A 24,659-nucleotide genomic window follows, 5' to 3' on the forward strand; every position below is an offset into this window, starting at 1 on the left:
AAGCAAAAATTCGCTTATTGATTAAGTAACGGTGGGTTCTAGAAAAGATAAAAAGGTAGCGGGTTTCTGTATTAAACAAAAGAGAGTGGGTTAGAAAAGTATTCACATGATAATGAATTCGAGTAATATTCAAATGATATTAGGTTTCTGTGCTGATGAAATGATAGCGGTATTGAATACTGATGAAAAATAGGGGGTCTGATTATTGATCAAATGGTATAATGGAGTTTGTTCAAGTTAGGATTAAAAGGGAATGGGCTGAACTTTAAACTCGTTCCAATTGTAGGCTCCCGTATTGGTCAAATAAAAGTAAAGGATTCGATTATTGATAAAGAGTTCGTCTCGATCAAATGATCTGCTTGGGAACCGAGGGTGTGGTCCTTGTTAAACTGTTCTACCGAAGTGCTCGACTTCGCATGCAGGTCGACGGGCTACCGAAGCAGGGGGTACCATCCCCTCTGCAGAGGATCAAAATTGTGATGGCGTGTCTTCGGATCATCCTCAGGGATGTTTCCCAGACCGTCGCCAATAGCCCATTGTGCAGCTCTAGTGCGACGTAAATGAACTATAACTGCAACAACTTGATCAAATGATATTTGGTTCGGTTACAAAATAATGAGAATTTGATCGATATTGTATAAAAGGGTATTGGTTAGAAAAGTGTTCTTATATAGTGGGTGATAGTGAGTTTAAGCTTTGAAGAAATGATTGTAGGCTCCTGTATTGATCAAATAATAGTGGGTTCCAGCACTGATAAAAAAAGATGTGGTTTCGATTATTGATAAATGAAAGTAGGTACGAGTGCTGATCAAATAATAACGGGTTCGAGAACAGATAAAGAAAAGAGGGATTGATTATTGATCAAATTATGGTCGGTACGAAAAACAATAGAAAGATAGTTGGTTCGAGTACTGGTGAAAGCTGATGAAATGATAGCTGACTCGCTTGCTGATAAAAATGGAAGGTTCAATTATTGGTAAACTTTTCTTTAGTTCGAGTACAGATTGAAAGATAGTCGGTTCTTGTACTGATAAAAAGAGGTGGATTGAGTATTGATTAAAAGAATGTGCGTTGGAGAAATGATAAAAATAATGGGTTTGATTCTTAATCAATTGATAATAGGCTCGAGAATCTATAAAAAGATGGTGGTTTTAAGCACTGAAAAATTATAGCGGATTCAAGTACCGATTACAAAGATTGTAGATACGCTCATTGTTCAAAAGAGTTTGGGTTCGTAAACGGTTTCATTGTAAAAGGTTTCATTGATAGTTGGATTGAGAAATATTAAAATGACATTAGGTTCCAGCTTCAAGCACCGATTAAAGGAGGGTTGGTATGTTTGAATATTGATCAAAAGAGAGTTAGTTCGAGAAGCAATTGAAAAGGCATGGATTCGAGTACTGATCAAATCTTGCTTGCTATAAATTTTCCAGATGGAAGCAATTCGATTACTATAGAGAAAAAAAAACTACCAGAGAAATTTTAGCTTGAGAAAAATATTAATTATTTCTTCACAAGAACTTTTCTAAAACTTTTACAGAATATTTTTTCCGAGGAGAAATATTTAACCTTGAAAACAAATATTCTTTTCTAGGAAAAATCTTAATCACACATTAATGGATTATTTTTTATTCTGTAGTATCATTTCCTCTCATCATAAATAAGAAATTAATTGCATTTTATACCAACTTTTGAGAAAAAGCTTATAAAAGATTACTAACTAGAAGTAAAATATAAAGAGTTATTTTCAGATAACATTTAATACTTTATGGCTTTTGATGCATAATTATTTCTTATATAGGCGATTTCAACGCTGAAATACGCCATCTGGGGAGAAGACCAATTCCACGTCTTTGGCCCTTCTCCCTTCCCTCATCTCCTCTTTTCAGTTGCATAGGAATATGCAGTGGCCCCCATCTCCCCAAGCTCTTGGGCAAATTCTAAATCCCCCCCCCGAAGCTTTAAGTGAGCGCATCATGCGCCCACCTTCCCCCCCTGGTGGGGGCCCCTGGGAATACACTACGAAATTTTTTAAAATTTCCATGATGCTTTCTTTTATAACTATTTTTAATGTAGTTTCCAGATCCATATAGTATCCCAACTTAAAAGATTTCAAACTATATAAAAATCAAGACAGAAACTAACGTATTTCCTTCTTCTATGACTCTGCACACGCCAATGGTGAAAGCATGTGCTGCCATAGGGGCCGTTCAAAAAATACGGTTTTGTACGATGGGGAGGTATTATACAAAGTACGATTATCCGAGCTAATTGGGACCGCTAGTACCTCGGATATCGGAAATCTCAGTTAATAGGAACCATGTATAAAAACCTTCCGTGCTTGCGAATTTAACTACTTTTAAAGTATAAAACAATAGAACGTTTTTTAAATGATAAAAATAAACATATATGAACTTATGTTTCACAGCTAAAAAGACTTAAAAAGGAAATCAACTCTAGTAGTAAATTTTAAAAAGTAAAATGGAATTTTTTTTAACTATACTTAGTTAAATTTCGAAAGACGCATTTTCAAAAATAACACAAATCTCAAGAAAATATTGTATTTTTAAAATTTACATGATTAAACTTACAAGCCACATGACCACTGTTAACAAAGCAATCATGGATGCTGTCTTCTCAGCGTGTAATATTTCATGGAAGTTGAGTGCTTTTGTGGGGAATAAGTGCCTGTAACACGGACAGCGAACTAATATGTGTATAATCTCTTCCAAGCTCATTTTGGAGAGAAGAAAAAAAAATTTAGACTTCGTTATTGCCTCGGTTAATCGAGGTTCTACTGTATGTACATTATAAGCATACACCAAATTTAGACTTTTTCCTACACACTCCTTAAATAAATATTTAATTTTATTTAAAACATTTTAACTTTTATGAGAAAGGGGGGCAGACTAAAATAATGTACGTACTCAAAGGGGGGGAGGGGGTTAAAAATTTTCCATTTTTGTGTACGTACTTTTTGAACGGCCCCATAGGAAGAGAGTTCTGCTTTAAGCCATCTGAAGCACATTTCGATTGCCAATTATATGATTCGATTTTACTTCATTAGATTTAGTGCTATTTTGTCAATAACTTAGAAACAGGTTTGAAACATACATTCACATTATTTTATCAAAAATTAGCAGCTTTAACCTGTACATATTTCATCTTTACCTACATCACTACTTTCAGTGATAATCAGCAATCTACTTCTAATTATAGTTTAAAAATTGATAATCTGTATTGTTCAGCTAACTTTAGAATTTCAAAGTCCAATTCTTAAATCTTAAGTACTTTTAGCATTGTTTTAGACTGAAACATTATCACATGGTTATCTTGATTTGCTATGTAAGTCCAGCAATCGATTTATATTCATTATTTTTTTAGTGCACGAAATTTTTTTTTTTAGAAACATAACTATTAAATAAAGACAGTATATCTTTCTCTTGATTGGATTGACTTGTGAAGGTTGGGGAACAGAATATTTTTTTCTAAGACTAATTCGCAATCAGAATACTCGATTGCCCCATTCGGGAAAATACCATGGTCCCATGTTATAACTTTCCCCCTACCTACTTGGTTGCATGTAAACGTATTGCAATGTTTTAGTTTTACATAATTTATTTTTGCTTAAACAGGGTGCATAGCCAAATCTTTGAATCAAAAATAAGCACTTTAAAAAATTTTCAAGCACTTTACAAAAATTTTCAAGCTTTCAAAAAATTCATATTTAATCAATGATATTATTGAAAAACAAAAACTTTTCATCAACAGTTTTAGCGTTAAAAAAACCCCAAAAAGAAATGGGCGTAAATCGAAACAATCAGTACTTTCCCACGTCATCGATTGAATTCAACTTGACCCTGAACTCAGAACAAAAGTACCCTTACCCCCTATGTCAAAAAAAGTGTTAGAAGTAAAATAAACAAGAACAAATGTTAAATTAAAATAAATTAAAAAGCAAAACATTTCATAAGGATCTGATATTCTCTATCCAAATTGGAGCACTCGGGTTTCGGTTTCAAGTGTGCGCGCATGCGCAAGTCATAACAAAGGGTACGACATAAAGTCCGCGTGAATGATTACGTAGCAAACTCCCCATTTCTTGTGAAATGCATGGGATCCACCAGATATCACTGAAGGGAAAGAAAAAAAATTATTCGGAAAAAAAAGCACTTTTTAAAAAGCCAGCTGAAAAAAGCACCTTTAAAAGCTTTTAAAAACGAAATCCCCAAAAAAGCACCTTTAAGTACTTTTTACAAACGCTACGCACCCTGTTAAAGAATGCCTAAAATTATTAAAATTCTCATTTGCTTACTTTTACCACTATATCGATTGCAGATGTGAGTTCATTATGGCTATTTAACTTTATATTTCAATGACCAGAAAATATTGTCATTTGAGTAGAGGGGTTATCAATTAGTTTCTATTTATCAGCTAATTTGATCACAAGTTATGCAAAAAGGAAAGCACAGAAAAAGATTTTTTTAAGTGTAAAACTGAAATCTGTCCAAATTAGGAGAAAGCATAATAAAATAAAAATTTTACACTAAAAAAAAATAGAAATAAAATTATTCATAATTCGAAAATAATATGCCAAAGACTATAGAGAACTTTTCTTGCGCTGATATATGACATAATTTTATATTTATTAAATGACAAAAACTTTCATCAGAACAATATTTTTAGTATATTTAAGAAGTATCTCATTGAACTATAAACAGGCTTATTTTCATATATCAATAATTTTATTCAAAAATGAATTAACAAAAAATAATTACTTCTAAAGTTCAGAATTAAATAGAAAACACCGCAGTCTTTACGGATTCAAAGCAATAATTTTCAATTCTTTTATTAAAAATACTCAATACACGATTCAGCCAGTAGTTATATTAGCCAGTTTACAAGTTCTACAAATACAAAGGACAATTTCATCATTGCAAAATTGGAAAGGAAACTTTGCAGAGCAGCATTTTTAAAGTCATAACTTAATTACAGAGTATATAAAAAACAAACCTGTATATAAATAATTTAAATAATTAAGTTTGATATTTTAATGACAATACTGGGGAAATAAAACCCTAGAAAAGCCCTTTGCTTACAATTTTCAGCATAACAAATGAATGAACTTAAGGCACTAAATATTTGAATAAATTATTTATAAGAATGGCTTGAAACATATGCGCAGAAATCTTTAATAATTTTTTATCCAGCTCACAAAAAATTTAATGAAATTGTTTAGTAAGTACAGAACATTTTAGATGAATGGAATCAACATTTCTTACTGGAAAAATTACATATTTTTACAAACTATAATACAGTGTCTAAATCGTGTTAAAGCAATATCAAATATTTTACAACTTAATTTGCAATATAGTGTTTAAAAATATTGTAAAATATTTAAAATAAAATTTGCTTTTTAAAACACCTGAACTGAGAGGGAAAATTTTATCCAATGCAATTTAAATATCCACTAAGGCCGGGAAATACTTTACAATACACCAAATGAATTTTGAATTTAAAAAAAATCAAATAATAAAGAACTATTTCATATTAGAATTCCAAACATTAAACATTGTACAAACAGCTAAGATCGAAGCAGACACACATACACACATCAGGGTTGGAATGATAAACCTAAAATTAACAAACGCCACGCTTGCATGGCATCAAGAATTTTTTTTTTTTTTAAATACTATGTTTACAAGAATTCAATGCAAGATGATATAGTCTTGTCACTTTCAATGAGCTACATATATAAATAAAGACTGAATTATAACTAGACACAGTGGTTAAATAAAGGCAATGTAAATAATCAAAATTTCCATTTCATACAGAAGTTTTAATCTTTGAACAAAACAGAAGGGGGAAAAAAACAATCTAGGAATCTAAAACACGATTTTGAATTTTTAAATAGACATAAGCAGAAGAATACAAGGGAATATAATAATGGTGCCAAAATGTAGTCTATTTAATGATTTTTTTTTCTTCCCTTGGCAGAGTCCATAACATCTACCTCCAGCGAACTGAAGCCAAGTGCCTTAATTTCACCAACTGTTAAAAAAATGAATGCAAGCCACTGAAATCAGAGTTACTCTCTAACAGCAACCGCCACTTTGTTGTTTAACAGGAGAAGTGGGGTTGATCGTTTCACTAGCATGAGAAGCACCTGCAGCTGAGGTTGGTGGTCCCATTCGCTTCTTAATTTCAGCTGCCATAGTCAAGAAAGCTTGCTCAACATTAGTGGCGTTCTTTGCACTGGTTTCCAAAAATGGTATACCCAGCTGATCAGCAAATTCCTTTAAAAAAAATTCAAATTAAAATATGCACAATTGAACATTAGAAACAATGCGAATTAAACAGACATTGATAAAAATAAGACAGGTCGCAGAATTTTACATCTTCTGTTCACATTTTATATACAGGCAGTTTAGTGATATCATTTGTTACCATTAGGTAGGGAGTACAAACCCACTAAAAATGTATCTGGACAAACCATTTTTTTTTTAAAAACAGAAACATTCACTTAATTACAGTGCATAATTTTTTCATGGTCACACATAATTGTTAAAGAGCATAAGTTGATTACAAGACAGTTTCCAAGAGCATGACATAATTAATACTTTCAAGTGAAAAATTGCATGCATACTATTATGCATTACTATTTTTTATAGAAGAAACAAGTTGATATATATACCCATATATTACCAATCAGAAATGTTGAGGCCTTGTTTATAAAGGGGGGAAACAGAAGAAAATTTGTTCTTTGAGCCAAAAAGAAAATTGAATACCCATTAAACTAATATTAATAAAAAACTTTAAAATCCCACACAAATCTGAAAGGCACTTACAACAGATATCAAATTGAAAATTATAACTTTTTCATCTATGGATTTGTAATTTTTTCACTAACTTTATATATTTAGATAAAGAAAAACATTTCTAAGTTTAACTCATCTACATACTAAAAAAAAAAAAAATCAGTATCCTTCAGTATTAGAAAGGCTATTGCCAACAAGTAAAATAGTCAAGTTCTGCCACTATCAAGCAAATGCCCACAATGAGTTGTGACATTAATATATCCTGTAGTATTTTTAAATATTTTAACTACCACTGACTTAACAAAATTAAGATTTATAAAAACATGTCCCAAAAACATTAATAAAAAAATAATAAAATACTGTTTTAGATAACTTTCAAACCACTTATTTGGTAATATTGCCTCTAGATGAGTTCAGGCTTGTTTTTTAGAGGTCAGATATATGCCGGATACCTGAACAAAATTAGTTATCAAAACCTTTTAATCACAAATTTTTATACTTAATTTTACTAAATGTTTGTTTAAAAGTAAAAGGTTAATGAAAATTTTATCACTTCAAGTCTGAAACCTTATTTTTAGTGAAGTAGTCTAAGCTCTCTCCAGCCCAGGATGAGCCAGTCTTAGCTTTAACCCCTACATGCCTTCCCCATTTATACTACTTGTGATTAAGTGACATAAAAATCAAAGATAAATAATCATTTGCAACTCTCATATTAATTGAAATCTGAAATTATATAATAAGTTTTAAGATCATAACATGAGTTAAGATCACAACAAAAGTGGACACATTTAAAATACGAAAAAGTTTAATGAAATGAAACTATAATGAAAAAAAAAAATTTACTTACTTTGGCTGTAACATAATCTACAACTTTCTTTGGTGTCAAATCACACTTGTTTCCAACAAGCAATCTATTAACATTCTCTGAAGCATAACGATCAATTTCTTGAAGCCACTGTTTGACATTATTGAAGGATTCCTGAAATAAAGAAGAGCCAAGATAAGAATGGTGATATTGTCACACAAAAAATAGAGAAAAAAAAATCTGTCATAACTAGTAGAATTTGAGGTTGAATATGTAGAATTTGAGGTTGAAGCATAATGCAGGGATGAGATTAGCCAAAAGGCAAAAAAGCTGAATTTTCATGATCGTAAATTTTACGTAAAGCGCAATCCTTTAATAATAAATTCCAGACAGTTTAAGATAATAAATAATGTGTTGACATACAATTGTGTACTAATCGATTATTATATAAATGATTACATTGCTACTTAACATTTAGTGAAAATAAAAATTACCAATTGAAAAAATAAAGCTGGAAATTATATTTTTCCTCAGTTCACATAAGAGACAATTATTACTTGAAAAACTACCTGGTTTAGCAAATTAAAACTACTGAGAATATACATTAATATTTCATTTCTTTTAATAAATACTGTTATGTGATTTATAGCAAATATATCAGTAATATTACTTTTTAAATTATATTGGAAAAAAAAACTTTAACAATGGACCGAATCATTATGTTCATATTATAGTCTAATCTAACTAGAGCCCTCTGAAACATATCAATAACAGTGAAGTAGAAATATATAGTAACTCCTTAACATACAAAAATTGCTATTTTAGTTTGAAAAATTACATGACAATCAGCAACTGTTTAGATAATTGTTTTTTATTTGATAAGAATTTTGCATTTTATAGCATAAATAACAGCAATTATAAATAAAATTTTGATGATGAGTTAATTAACTCTTTTTCCCCAAAAATTTTTTTTTATTAAATCCCTTTTTAAGTGATTGCTTTTGTTTGCTATATCTTTTATGTTTGCTATATTTAGTCGTTAGTCCATCTTCAAACATCTTGTGACAAATCCTATTTTTTCTTCTTTGCAAGCACAGAATGTAAGTTTTGAATATATTCCCTTCCAGTTTCTCTGATGTTGTAACACTTACATATACTAATAATCGTCGTTAGAAAAACAGTCACCTTTATAGTAACTAATTTAAAAAAAATTTACTTCTTACAAGAATCGCGATAGTTGATCTTAAAATTGCGTGAATATGAATAACAATTATGGATTTTGAAATCACATGAATATGAAACTAGATATACGATTTTGAAAATGAGAAAATACAAACTGGGATATAGAATTTTTAAAACGCGTAAATACAAATCACGATTCATAATTTTTAGATTGCGTAAATACGAATCATGATGCGTAATTTTTAGATTGCATAAATAAGAATTATGATGCATAATTTTTAGAATGCGTGAATGCGAATCCCAATGCCTTATTTTAAAATCACGTATAAATACGAAAATCAATGTTTGATATTATAAACCGCATGAGCAAATCAAGACATTGAATTTTAAACTTGCGTGAATACGAATCGCTACATAGGTTTTTAAAAAGGCGTAAATACGAATCACAATATCGGATTTTTAAATCTCGTAAATAAGAATCGCAACGTACAATATTCAAATCGCGTGAATAAGAATCGCAACACGCAAATATGAAAAGCTATGTTTGATATTAAAATCGTGTGAATAAGAATCGAGATATTAGCAGATTCCAGGCTTGGGACCTCTAAAAGGCTTGTCAGAAGCAGCGTCGTTTGAACTACGAAAATCGGATCTATCTGGAGGGCGGGTAAAAAATTCGGAAAATCTTATCTGCTGCGAGTAAAAGGGGAGAAAATAGCTATAATAAGTAAAAATGAGAAAGGATTGCTAGCTTTGTAGTTTGAATTTTCTGTTTCTCTTTGAAAATCAGTGAATTTCTTGAAAAAGCAGAATACTTTAAAAAAAAGTGAAATTTTTAGAAAAATCTGAATTTTTGATTAAAAAAAACTGAAATTCAAGAGATAAGTGAAAAAAGCGGAAATCCGCTAAAAAGTGGAAAAATCTTATCCCTGATAATGACAAAAAATACAGAAATCACAGACAGTTTTGTCACACAAGACAATCGACACCACCATTAAATCTTTTTATTAAACAAGCAAAAAGTAAGTAATTTCTCTTGAAAGTACAAAAAATCCCACATACCTGATCGGTTACATCATATACAACTATAATGCCATGTGCTCCTCTGTAATAACTTGAAGTAATAGTTCTAAATCTTTCTTGACCAGCTGTGTCCCACTACAAATAAAAACATTTTTTAACTACTTATAACATATTAACCTTGGAGATTTAACAGTTTAAATTTTACAGAGCCTTAAATCAATCATGCAGAAATCAGATATACCTGAAGTTAATATATTTAAATACAATGAAAGCAAAATTTTTATTCAAAATTCAAAGGTATTAAAGTTGCACAATTTAACTCAGGGTGTGTAGCCAAATTATTCAACAAAAAATGAGCACCTTTTAAGCACTTTAAAAAAATATCATAAATGGGCAGGGTTGGAAAGTTGATAATTGACGGTTTTATCATGTTTTAAACGTCATGTCAAAGAAAAGAAAAAACTTTCATCATTATTTTTGGCAATTGTCAAAAACTATGAAATTTTGAATCGTGTAAAACAAATGGCGCTTTCATACGCTATGGACTGACAATACACCGAAATAGATTGGGGTTGAATTAATTGTTAAAAAATTGAATAGAATAATGTGAACTCTGTCTTGTCTTTTTGCATAATTCGAAGCGAAAATCAACATGGTAAAGAAAAATATAATTTCAAAAAAGGGAAAAAATTAAGCACTTTTTAAAAACACTCAATGAAAAGAGTGCCTTTAGGGGCTTTCAAAAAACTAAAATCAAAAATAAGCACCTTTAAAAAGATTTCAAAAATGCTAAGCACCCTGTAACTGTTTCCACTGATAAATGGCAAAACAATAAAATATTCAAGAACATAATTTTCGAAAATTTACCCAACAAATGTTATTCATAGAATCGTTTTTTTCTTTTGTAATGAAGTTAAAATAAATCTAACAATTTAAATATAAACTAACTTTATTTCCTTTAAAAACTATTAATGAAAATTATATTTTAATAGAAATAAATTTTATATCACACTTTCAAATTATAATTTAAGAAATTTAGAAAGAAAAAGTTGAATATTTATTTATACATAGTGTACAATTTATTATGTCACAGCATTTTATTTATTTAAGAGTTTACGGAACTTTTTTTATTTCGTTCACAACCATATAGAAATTTTTCTAAGTAATGGATGGCAGAACATTTATTTCAGCAGATAAAAAGGCATTTCAAATCAAATTTTCATAACAATAACCTTCTACTGATAATGAAATACAAATAGAAAAAAAGTACAGATATTCAAACCCTCCTTATATTACATTTTTTCAGTATGATCAGTGTAACCATGCTTGTTTCTATGTTGCTTTCATTTTTAAATCTTAACTTATTAAAAAGTGCAATCAATTGAAATAAACACTATCACATTCAAAGGTTTATTAATTAACAGCAGTTTAGATGCTTATTGCTTTATTTTGACTGAAGTCACTTACATATTTATTGGCTTTATTAATAGACTTGCATTTATGTTTAAGGCACATTAAAAGTTAGAAAACATATTGCATTTGATCCATTAGATATATATTGAAATCTTTAAATAAAAACTTTATTCGTATTGGTGACAATACAGTATTGGTGACAATACAGTATTAACTAATTCACTAGCATTAACACAATACAATTATAATCTGTTTCACTAAATATTAGTTGCTGATCTTTATTTTTTTTAAAACTTAATTATAATATTTTTTTAAAGCACACTTAAAAATATAAATAATATAGGTATCAATAGAAATACCATTTTTTCTTTAATTTATTAGATTGCAGTAAGTAAATAAAATTATTGAAAAATATTAATATTTTAAATTCTGTTTCATGAACTTGACAAAATACAATGTATAATTTCTGCATTACATTACATTTGGTGCAAATATTTGGGAGCTCTTATTTATTGCAATCCAATATATTTTTACCCAGAGGTAACAATAAATAACATTAAATGCAGTTAAAAGCTTATTTAAAACAAAGAATGAGCTAAAATAGTCTCAATACCTTTTTAAAATCAGAAGATATTTTAATCTTTTCTTATAAAAATGAACTAATAATAAAATATCAATTATAAAACTTAAACATTCTGTATAATTAAAAAAACCTTCATAATAATAATTAAAGAGGTAAATAGGTGAAGATGGCATAACCCTTTTAAAAAAAAACTCACTATCAAAAACATTGTCTTTCATAAAGCATAAGCATTTATGAAAAACAATGTTCTTGATAGTTATTTAAAGTTACACATTTTTAAACAATGAAGTAACTTTATAAACAATTAGTTTATAAAGTTACTTCATTGTTTAAAACATAATACTAACATTATGACCATAATGTAAGTTATGCGATACTTAAAAATTGTTACAAAATTAGAAAGATTTTTTAACATCTCATTTATCTACTGACATTTTTAGAATTTCATTAAATCTGCACAATAATAACAGATTAACTTTATTTTATATTCATTTTATATTTATTTCATATTCATGACAGAAGAAACAAAAGATATGGCTTACTATTTGCAACTTGATAGTTTTACCTTCAAGTTCTATGGTTCTTATTTTCTAAAAAATAAAAATGTGTTAGACAAGAATTTTTTTAAAATAACTTCTTAAACAGCTAAATAAAAGTTAAAGAATATTCCACAATAGCACTTTTACTGTTTTCTTTAAAAAACTTTTAAGTTACAGGCTACTCTACAATGAAAAACTGCATACCCCCGTATCATTTATAAAAAATGTGTAGTATAGCATAAAAACTTCAATGCAATTTTCGCCCAGTAGCTTAACGCTTAGACAATAAACTAAATTTAACCTGAAGTTTTTGAAAAAATTAAAATATTTCCTCTATTAATATACATTAAGAAAAAAGTAATTTTACTAATATTCCTTTTGTTTATTATAAAATACAGGAATCACAACAGATTGGGGAAAAAAACCTAAAATAATTCAAATGTAACAATGTAGCAAATCAAGTTTTAACACATGAGTAAACACGAGAAATATTGAATATTTAATAATTACCAATACATTTAATCAATTTGGATCATAAAAAGTATAATTGCGAAAATGGGAAAAGTTTGAACAGAATGAATCTATTATATCTCCTTACTACATTTTTTAATGAGATTTAATATTTTGAAATTCTTTATTATAACTATCATATATTTTAATTAAAGAAACTACTTCAGCAAAACTATTTACTGAAGTAGAATTGAATTTACAACATTTGAATTTATTCCCGTTAAAAAAAAATTTTCTTCTAATCATGGCAACTAATACACAACCTGATTAGATAACCTGAAACAATTTTTATGCTGGAATGAAATGAAATAGTTACACTTAGGCAAATATTATGAAACATTAAACAACAACACTTACAAAGTCAACACCAATAGTACTGATATAGCTTTCTGTGTAGGTGTCATCCTAAAAGTAGAAAAAAAATGCCTTAAATATTAAAATTTAACAAGTCAAATATATTTTTTTAATTTTAACAAAATAAATTTACATTTAATAACTGAATTAATTATTTTTCTTAAAACAATTAACAAATTGCTAAGCTTTTTTACTTGAACAAAAAGCGCAGATAATTGTTTTAACAAACATTTGGAGGCTCTAACAAATAATTTTCAATGAGAAAAATAAAATAAAATTTTTGAAATCTCTTCACAGGTTAACACTGAAGTAATAAAATAATATTACATTTAAAATAAAAATACTCATTTAGAAAATACTTTATTACTTAATTTAAATTTCTCCATCAAAAATTAGGAAAGTTTAGAATAATTCAAGACATTAACTAAAATATTGCAGTCTAACAAAATGAATTTCTGAAATAAAACATAATCTAAATATTTCAAAATTTGTTTTAAATAAAATTTCATAACAAATGAAATATTTATAAGAGTAAAAGATTTCTGCACTCCCTGAAAATAAGGCAGTAGTCAGAAGTAGAACACTACATGTAACAAAACTACTGCAGTTGCTATGCAATACAAGGAAACAGTTTGCGGATATTTTTGGAAACTACTTTTAATATTTTCAGTTGAGAAATATTTGCAGCCAAGAAAAGAAAAATTTATTAAAAAAACAAATTCGCTAAATATGGTATGGAATAACAAGCTAGCTCGTGTAAACATGAATAAACATTTCTCTAACTTTTCATATTTATATAAAAAAAATTTTTTTTTATTCAATATAATTTTGAACATGGGTGAAAATTAAGTTCTCTAGCAATCGATTTTAAAAATTAGATTTTTCGACAACCTAAATCCATGACAATCCATGATTTTTTAAAAAAAAATCATGACATTTCATGACTAATTTTGCTTAATATTGAAATTCATGACTTTCCAAGTGCGCGGATACCATGAATATAATTGCTAAGCTAATAAAAAAATGCACCTTTTCTAAAAAAAAAAATTCAATGCTCTCCTCAAGAGCACATTTCAAATTGACAGAACAAAATTATGAACAATTACAAAACCATCATACATAAAATTAATTTTTAAGCATTGATTAAAAAAGTGACCATAACATTTAACACACAGTTAAGTAACTATACTTACAGCAAACCTCAGTAGCAAACATGATTTTCCAACACCAGAGTCCCCAATTAAAAGCAATTTAAACAAATAGTCACTAGATTAAAAAAATGCAAAAATGTTAATAAGTATGTTAAAATTAAATTCATTTCATACACATTCAAACTCTTCTAATGAAAACATGATTTAGGCAATTTTTACATTAAAATAAAGGTGCTCTTTAAACCTGTATCAGCTGAAATTCTAAAAATATAAGGTATAAAACACAAAAAATTAGAAAATATTTAAAAATTGGTTCTAGTTTATTGTTTTTATTTACACTAAAAGAAAAATGTGAAAGCTTTGTTTATGAATGATTTTGTGCCTTTCTTCAATAATTGAATGTACAGAACTCATGGCAATAATCATTTATCTTTGTTGCTCATTTATGTTGCACTAGAGCTGCACAATGGGCTATTGACAACGGTCTGGGAAACATCTGAGGATGATCCGAAGACATGCCATCACAATTTGATCCTCTGCAGAGGGGATCGCACTCCCGACGACCTACACACGAAGTTGAGCACTGCACACAAGAACAGTTCAACAAGGACCAATACTGCACAACCTCGGCAGGGGTCTGTCCAGGCCGAATTTACTACCGTTTAGCGGTACCTTCACAAATTCAATTTTAGGAAAAACGGTAGTTTCACAAAATCAATTTTAGGAAAAACGGTAGTTTCACAAAATCAACTTTAGGAAAAACGGTAGTTTCACAAAATACTTTTCGTAAAATTTTATTTTTGTATCCCTTAAGACACGATAAATTCATATTTTTACCATATTTTTGTGTTGATTTTTTAATATAATTTTTAATTTTTCACAAATTATGTCTAAATTTTCACAAAATGGGTACCTCTCAGAAAAACCTAGACAGACCCCTGCTCGGTCACTACGCAAACTGATCCAAGTGGTCACCCACCCGCACACTGACAGCAGCCAGTGATGCTTGACTTTGGTGATCTGCTGGAAACCTTGTCTTAACGATCAGTATACTGCGGAACATAATCATTTATCATGATAATACATAAGTAGGCAGAGCTCATTCTAGGCAGGGTAAACAGGGCGCAGCACCCTGCTGCCCTTTTAGTCAAAAGAATCCACCCTGTTGCCCCTGAAGTAAATTAGTGCCCTGATGTAATAGAGTCCATACTCTTTCTTTCCTCAACCCTTCTTTATTTTTCCACCAAATTCTACAATGGATTTCTTAAACTTTTCAACGCTTTTTATTTAGTTTGTCGTTGCTGCCAATACATAGATTTATATGGGAAAGGAAAAATAGCTATCACACCCCCTTATTGCACTTATCTTTGAAAGTTTGCAGTTACTTCCACTATCATTAAATCATAACTACTGACACTTAAAAACATACATTTATTATTTTATTAGTATATGCATGCATTTTAAATAAATTACTAAGATAATTAGCTCATTAACTCGATATATATGTTAATTTATTATTAAAAATTAGTAATAAATATGATTGCTTTGCTACTTTTAGTAAAATTAAAAAAAATCTTTTATTACTTGACAATGTTTTTTAATAGAACGTGTAAGGCCCATAGAAAGAAATTATTGCCTTTTTAGAATAATAATGCCCCTTTTTAAACTTTTGCACCCTGCCCTTTTTTCTGCCTAGAATGAGCTTTGAAGTAGGTTATCACAATTCGTAATAAAAAAGATAAGAAACTTTGGTTGCTTATCTACAAACTATTTTTTAGCAATTGTTTTCTTGAAAATTACAATTTTATCCCAATTTTATAAAAAATTTCATATAATCCAAGTTATGTTCAGATGATCAGTTTTAAATCAACCAATTACCAAAAACTTGACATAATATGAGATTTCGTTAAATCGGAGCTTGCAATAAATGAGCTTGATTGTATAAATTTTAAGTTCTCAACCCATGAATGACAAAGCTTTAAAAATCATTTGAACTCTCTGAAATTTTTTAAAAACAAATTCAGGCTATTAGGTTAATAGTCTAATATCTTCTGTCTATCAGTTCTACTTTTCAGGATTCAGCCAACAAGGCAATGAACATCGTAGTTCAGAAAACCTTAACACTTTGTACTCTGACTTAGAAGCAGTAATGTGAAAACATTACAGGAGTGATTGTGAGTCCAACTCAAAAATCCGGAAAATTTCTTGAGTAAAATCATTAATGCCACNTTTCGGCCCATAGAAGGTCCTGTGAGAGATAAAAAATAATTCAATATATAGAAAAATCGGTATTTTATTACTTCAATGCAGATTATTAGTTATTGTAATTATTTCCATTATATATATACTCCAATTAATTTTGTATCTAGTATACACCAATTAATTTTGTGGTACTTTCACGTACTATATAATGGATATTTATAGTCAAAATTGATTTTGAAAATTTTACATATCTTGTTTTTCAGAAAAACTTCTTAGGTTAATTAAAAAAAAAAATTTCCATAAATTTTTTTCTTCGAAAAATTTTCCAAATTAATTGGAGTATGTAATTGCAAATCAATCAATTAATTAGTAATTAATTAATAATTAATCAATAATGAATTTTATTGATTAGCAAATTAATTAATTACAAATTAATTGGAGTATGAGACAATTACAATAACTAATAGTCTGCATTGAAGTAATAAAATACCGATTTTTCTATATATTGAATTATTTTTTATCTCTCACAGGACCTTCTATGGGCCGAAACGAATGTTGTCCCCTAAAATTATTCCTCATAAGGCATACATCCCACTAGTTTATTTCAAAATTGGCGAGTCACACTTCCCTAGTTTCCCTTGTTAGAAGCAGTAATGTGAAAACATCACAGGAGTGATTGTGAGTCCAACTCAAAAATTCGGAAAATTTCTTGAGTAAAATCATTAGAAACATAATGTCATTATAGATTTAAATCACTAATATTTTCAAAACCTTGAATTCTGAATAAATTATATACAGCATAATTTAAATGAATAATTAAGTACAAGTTTATTTTTATCTAATCACATTTATTATTCTACCAGAAAAAATATTTACAAATGAAAGATGCCAAGTATAAATTCTAGTTCTAATATTCTTTAATAAAATATACAAGAATTTTAATACATAAATGTGATAGATTTCTTGAAACTTCTGTACCTAAGATTTCCGGAAACTTGCGGAGCGCAATCACCTCTTACATCAATACAAGTTTATATGTTATGCCATAGTTTGAATGACGTTTTTTTTTATAATTGCTGCATAACATTTTAGTAAGTTTGATAATTAAAACACAGAGCATACCCTATTAACAATTTTATTTTGACTCCAGTTTGGGTCTTATATGAACATGCACCGAGGCACCAATATTAGGATGCCTAGATTTTTTAAAATTGGTCCAATATAGGGCTAATATCGGCCTTTGTGGGACCAATATACAGCCTATATTGGCCGAATAATGAATATAAAATATCGGGCGACTCTTAACAATTTTATAGGGCGTAAAATGGTTGTAAAATATCGGGTGAATCAGACGATTCTATGTAGAACCAATATCGGAAAAAAACGACCCTTTGAACCCCTATTGAGCGAATATTGGTACAATGAGGGCCCAAGTTATTTTGCTCATAGGGTATATATACATATATAAAATAACTGTATTAAATTTAACCAACAAGAAACATCTAATTTCAAAACAGCTACTTCCTGCATTAATTGTTTAAAATTAATTTAAAGACTAATGAATCATGACAGGCTCAATTTAAGTTTTTTTCCATAAAGAGTTTCAAGGAATTAAGTTGTAGTTTAGAGAAATAAACTTTCCAAAGATTTTATTTGAAAAGTCATTGATGACCAAACATCTTTGACATTAAGGGACACCCATTATGTTGTGTACTTTTGTTCATTAACATTGTTCATTAAATTTTCACCATAAATTTCAATAATTTTATTACCAATTTCAGCTTAATTAAATTCTTAGCAATCAAAAAAAAGAAGAAAAAAAAGAAATCAAAGCATGGATATTAAAGTCATCAAGTTCTACAAATGTCTCAAACATTTTAAAAATGTACAACAAACTGAAAACAATAAAAGTAAAATATCAAAATATATTAGGGGCAAAAAATAGGTAAAAATTTGCTTTGATTCAGGGACGTTACCTCTCAATTACATTTTAAAATTTTTATAGTAAAAAGTAACAATGTAGTATGCTTGAAAAAATTATTGCAATGCATAATTTGTAAAAAAAATGTGTGCACTCACAAAATGGGATACTGTGCTCTACCTTCCGGGTTCAGCAACAGTGTTTATCCCAGGGTACAGTGAACCAACCCTAGTGGTTTATATTAAACATAAATTACATTATTCCACTATTCTGGTTAAATAAATATTTTCTGAAATAAAATTACTAAAAGGTTAAATAGATCAGAATATTCACGAAAAAAAAAATAATCAAATGAAACCAAGAAATTAAGAAAAAAATTTGTGCACTCACAAAATGGACCTTATTTAAGCGAAAATAAATAGAAATCAGGAAATGTTAAAATTTGCTGATAAAATATTTAGAGACTTACAGGAAAATGACATTAAAATTTTCTGTGAACACACATAGATCAGGAAGAGTTATAACAATATAATTATTAAATAACAACATAATATAAAAGCTGTGTAATAAATTGTATTTATATCCATATTAATTTATTGTACTGTTTTTATTAGTTCTATATAATTCCAAATATTTGTTAACTTTAAATAGAAATTATGTTTATTTCAATATTTATTATTTTTTAGTATTAATACTTTACACCATATTTATATAAATTTAATTCAAATAAATAAGCTTTTAAATTAAATTTGTACTTTTAGGTACATTGAATGGCGGTCCACTATGCCCCAAGTTAAGATGATCCACTACACTCCATGTAAAAGCATAAGAAATACTGAAATTTTATCTAAACTATAAACAAGCAAAATAATTATTAAAAACATAACACTTATCCTTTCTAGAAATATTATTCAGTATTTATAAAATGCAGTTCAAATAAAGCAGCAGTTTAGGCAGCTTAAAATGACTTCCTTGGTATTTTCCATGCAGTTTCCTAACAACTAGTACCATGCTACCATCTATGAAATTTTAAATGAGCCGCTAGGTTTACTAAACCCTTCCCTTTCAAGATGTTCAAAACTGATTTACACAAATCAAATATTATAAATTACTTATAAACTACTTTTAGTAAAAGACAGCTGGTAGCCAATATTTAAATATTTTTTAAAGTACTGTTTGAAATTTAAATTTCACAAGAGTTCTGAAATATTTCAAGAAAAGGCAAAGAACAGTATTTGAGAAATGATATTTCTGTATTGCGATGTCTTGAAACTACAATCACTAAGGCACTATATGAATTTTAAACTTTCAAATTTAAAAAAAAAAAAAATACATGGAGAGGTTTGCCTGGAAGTTAGTATAAATTATATCCTTCAAATTACTCGTTTGTAATGAGGTTTATTTTTAAAGTTTCTCTCTGGTCACTGCCAAGAAGTCGCGAAGACTTTGCTATTATTTTAACATAGGTCATGATATGGAAACATTCCCATTTGAGACACTTATTACAAAATGTTGATTTAATAATCAGCTTTAATTTTAAAATTTATTAACCAGGGGTCTGTCCAGGCCAAATTTACTACCTTTTAGCAATTCCTTCACAAATTACTTTTTCTTAAAAATTTCTTTGTAGAAATGATAAATCCATATTTTTGTGTTGATTTATTTTAAAAAACTTAAAATAGGTACCTCTCAGAAAAACCTAGACTGCCCCTGTTAACTTTAATAAATCCCATTTATAAAAATTAAGCATGCAACAGCAATTTGAGATTTAAGTAGTACATGATTAATAAAAAAAATTCTAATATTTCCATCAGAAAAGTTGAAAGCAGTCTTACACTCTTAAGGAAAATTATAAAAGATTTAAGTGTATGTAAATGTTTAAAGTAATACTAGGTTCTAAATTTTTAAATATTTGCAAATATATATATATAAATTTCAAAATTAAACATTTAATTAAAAGCGCCTTTATTAAAAAGCATAGCACACTAGGAGGAATTTAAAAAGAAGTATTCAAACACACATGTAAACAGAGGTATTGACATATTAGCACTCAAAAGCAATTTTTACAGTCACTAACACATTTTCTGACTGATTTGAAGTTATCAAATACAAATAAAAATTAAATAACTATTTTGATAAGGAATATCGATCACGAACTCGCATGATGAAACCAGTCAAAACAAATACGCAATTAGGACTAAATACGCATAGAAGGAAAATGTTAAAATTGAAGTTTCATAAACAGGATAATTTAACTCAAAAAGTAACTTACTTTAAGTTTAAACCTTTACATTTAATTGAAGAAAAATTTTCCGTTAGATACGTAGTTTACATAAAAAATAAGTAAACAATAGCCATTATGCAATCATAACACATTTCCAAAGTCAAGATTTTTGCTATATAGTATAAGCTTGCTATGTTTTTTGAAGAATATATTATAAAGTGAAGTTTTTTTGGTTTTAATATATGTTGGTTTGTTATCAAAAACTATTTGCAACTAGTCACAAGATGAGTGAGTCATTATCACATTACTTATCCAATTAATTATCATGCATTATATTGAACCAACTAGAATTACAAAACTATCTATGGATAATCAAGCAAAAACCATTCGAATATATTTAAATAATATGAAACTTCCAACAACTATAATTTATGCAAGACATTTATAAATATATAACATAAGAAACAAAACTAGTTCCGAGCAGTCTCAACATAAGGAAAAATATTCGAATAAAGAATTTGAATACTTACTATTCAGGATTCATTGTGGACATAACAAGAATAAATATAAAGTTATATTAGAAATGTTCTGTTAGCTTCAAAAAATGTATTTTTAGATATGACAGGCTGAAAATATAGTCTACAAAATGGCTAACACTTCGCGACGTTTCATGAAAGAAGGTAAAGAGGGTGTACACAAGAGGTGATGGCGATAGCAGCGTGACGTCATGTAATTGACGTGGCAAGTCCAATACCTTGTGAGTAAATTATTATTAATTATACGAGAAAATGAAATAATTCATCAGAAATAAATTTGTCTATAAACCAACTGGCCACAAAAGATTTTAAACGATATTTTCATATGAAATAAGTTTTTTAACTGAAGTGGCAATGGGTCGGAAAGAGAAACAAAAACCAACTACAAAACCGAAACATAGGACTCAGGACAAATCGGGCAGAATTTCTTCTATTACACCTTTTTTTTTTTCTAAAATGATTTACTTAAAAACAGACAGTATAAGAAATAAAAACCATTTTATTGTTTACAAAAGTTTTCATTATTATAACATTCTATATGTTTTTATTCCTGGCATGAGACTGTAAATTATTAGACATATAAGATAGGTAGATATTTTATTTATAATGGGCTGTTAGCGATGATTTGAGTAACATAAAGAAAATGATCTGCTGAAGTCCTAAAATCACAATTTTGATCCTCTGCGGAAGAGATCTCCCTTGTGAGGCCATGTTCTCAATTTAAACTTTAGAGCTGAAGGCGAACGAAATTTTCTCCAGATCCTTGTACAATTGATACTAGTCAGCGACCGACCACAGGACTTTCGATTCCATGGATGTAGTATCTTATGAATACGAATATTGCAGGTATTCGGTGGGTCTTGGTGGAGTCGAGGATCGAACCCCGGCCCCTCCGAACCGGAGTAACCCGTAAGAGCTTCTTTAGACCTCGTAAGAATTTTTATTTTGTTGGTTAGTTATCTGCAATCAAACTTTATGCGGTGAATAAAATATAAATCTTCCTAATGGGCCATCCTCACGAAATGCAATTCACACACTTCCGACAGCCGTTGAGAGAGAATTAGAACTTGATTGGTGAAAAATATTTTTCTACAAAAACCCACCAATCAGTTTCACCGTTTTTCTACGCAGTGATCGGTAGTGCGTGAAACGCATTCGCTGAGAGTGGCCCTTAACTCACCCAGATCGAGGTGTACACCATTTTCATAGTAATAAGCTGAAATGACACATCACACGTTTTCAGAAAACCCGTTACTTTGTACTCGTCATGTTTCAACACAAAATAAAATTTTTAAAGGGCGAATTAGACTAAGAGATTTTATAAATACTAACATGAAATGCATTTTTTGGAGTCGATTTGAGCATTCGCGATCGCAACACTCGNCCCGTTACTTTGTACTCGTCATGTTTCAACACAAAATAAAATTTTTAAAGGGCGAATTAGACTAAGAGATTTTATAAATACTAACATGAAATGCATTTTTTTGGAGTCGATTTGAGCATTACTAATTTCTCCATTGGGTATCACGAGTTTATCACTGAATGCTACAATTGATACATTCCAATGTTACAATCATGGCAAACTACCTTACAAAATTTATTTTAACGATTTTAGAGCTTATAGAGAAGTGAAAATATTGATTCCATAGCTTTCTTAAAACTAGTATATAACATTGCCATCATAAACAAATTCAGGAGCTCCGCGCTTTTTTTTTTTTAACCAGTTTTTCTAACTTGCATTCTGAATGAGAATATCAAACAAATGAAAATTGAATAGAATTACGATCTAAAATAGCTTGAGGAATCAAGTTGGGCTCCTCTTGAACAATTATAAAACTTTATATACAGTATTTCAAAGGAATAAGACGTAAATTCAGTTTATGCACTTGTTTTTGTGCTGCAATTTTTTTTATTGAACCTCTAACTGAATTATTCTTATTTTATTTAAACTAATTGCTGCAAGATTTTACTGTGTCTAAAATATTACGTTATTGTAGCCATATTCCTGATTTTGGAGAAGTAATAATAAATAACTGCTAAAAATTACACATTTTTGTCGGTAGGTACTTTATTTATGTCGCACTAGAGCTGCGCAATGGGCTACTGCAGGGGTGATTGTGAGTCCCAGTCAAAATTCCGGAAAATTTCTTAAGTATTTCAAAAAAAAAAAAAAGTTTAAACTGAAAAACATTTAAATAAGTTTTTTTCCTTCCTTTTTCTCAATATTTCTTAGTTTATTTAAAATATATTTAAAATTTTACACATATCTATGATGACCTGGAGAAGTAATTAAAATTTACAAATATGTCTTTCTTTCTTGAGTTTATGATTATAACAACTATTAACTGATAAAAAATGAATATTAATCATGAATATAAGCTTATAAAGTATCTCTCTGGCTCTCCCTTACAAACAAATAAAATAAACTGTGCTTTTAAGTTCCACTTTTGAAAACTTGATTTCCGGAAACTTCTGTGATCAATGATTTTTTGAAACGTCTGGACCTTCGATCTCCGGAAACTTCCAGATCACTGTCAACGAAAAATCCGGAAATCCGTACTTTTTCCGGAGCACAATCAGCCCTGAATATAGATACTTCTCAGACACACAACAAATACAGTATTTCGCTGTTTCTAGGAAAGGACACAAACAACGCCGTATTTGTTGTGCGCCTGAGAATTATCTGTTTTTTTAAAAAAAGATTATTTGTTAAATCCGGATACTTTTTTCCGTGACAAGCTGTGGAAGCCCGCAACAAATTAGTGAAATACCCGAAATAGTAACTTTTCAGTTATTTTGGGCTTGTATTTTTCAGTTTTGCGTCCTTGTCATCGCGCTCTGCTTAGAACAAAAATGAAATGTTATTAAATATTAAATATAAGTTTAATGCCAGCATAAATTATATTGTATATTTCACTATGTTACTACCTTTCAAGTTCAAGGCATTCTTGGTAAGTAATGAATCAAATAGGATTACTTACTACAGGGGTAATCGTGAGCCCAAGTCAAAATTCCGGAAAATTTCCTGAGTTTAAAAAAAAAAAAAATTTCAATTGAAAAAAATTTAAACTAGGTTTTTCTAGGAGAAGTAATTAAAATTTACAAATATGTCTTACTTTCTTGAGTTTATGATTATAACTATTTACTGATAAAAAATGTATCTGGCTCTCCCTTACAAACAAAATAAATTGTGTTTTTAAGTTCCACTTTTGAAAATTTGATTTCCGGAAACTTCTGTGATCAATGATTTTTTGAAACGTCTGGACCTTCGATCTCCGGAAACTTCCGGATCACTGTCAACGAAAAATCTGGAAATCCGGATTTTTTCCGGAGCACAATCAGCCCTGCTACTGGCGACGGTCCGAGAAACATCCCCTAGTATGATCCGTAGACATGCC

At 29.1% G+C, this 24,659-nt stretch overlaps 1 protein-coding gene across 1 annotated transcript; it reads right to left on the reverse strand.

Annotated features, from left to right (window-relative positions):
* Window positions 1–4,833: 4,833 nt before the first annotated feature.
* LOC107437508 (RAS oncogene family member Rab1) lies at window positions 4,834–21,693 on the reverse strand. Its single transcript, XM_043041093.2, has 7 exons — window positions 21,256–21,693; window positions 14,421–14,493; window positions 13,231–13,278; window positions 12,367–12,414; window positions 9,868–9,963; window positions 7,666–7,797; window positions 4,834–6,296 (listed from the first exon to the last, which is right to left on the reverse strand). The coding sequence occupies exons 1-7, from the start codon at window positions 21,276–21,278 to the stop codon at window positions 6,096–6,098; spliced, it is 621 nt and encodes a 206-aa protein (XP_042897027.1). The 5' UTR covers window positions 21,279–21,693; the 3' UTR covers window positions 4,834–6,095.
* Window positions 21,694–24,659: the final 2,966 nt, after the last annotated feature.

Source organism: Parasteatoda tepidariorum, chromosome 3, assembly GCF_043381705.1.
Source record: "Parasteatoda tepidariorum isolate YZ-2023 chromosome 3, CAS_Ptep_4.0, whole genome shotgun sequence".
Lineage (NCBI taxonomy): Eukaryota > Metazoa > Arthropoda > Arachnida > Araneae > Theridiidae > Parasteatoda > Parasteatoda tepidariorum.

Excerpts from the sequence above, each read along its gene's own strand:
- LOC107437508 (XM_043041093.2), bottom strand. The coding sequence starts at position 21,278 with ATGTCCACAATGAATCCTGAATA. Across the intron at positions 13,279-14,420 it reads GTTTGCTACTGAGGTTTGCT|GATGACACCTACACAGAAAG; the intron begins GTAAGTATAGTT and ends TTCTACTTTTAG. Across the intron at positions 12,415-13,230 it reads GTACTATTGGTGTTGACTTT|AAAATAAGAACCATAGAACT; the intron begins GTAAGTGTTGTT and ends TTTATTTTTTAG.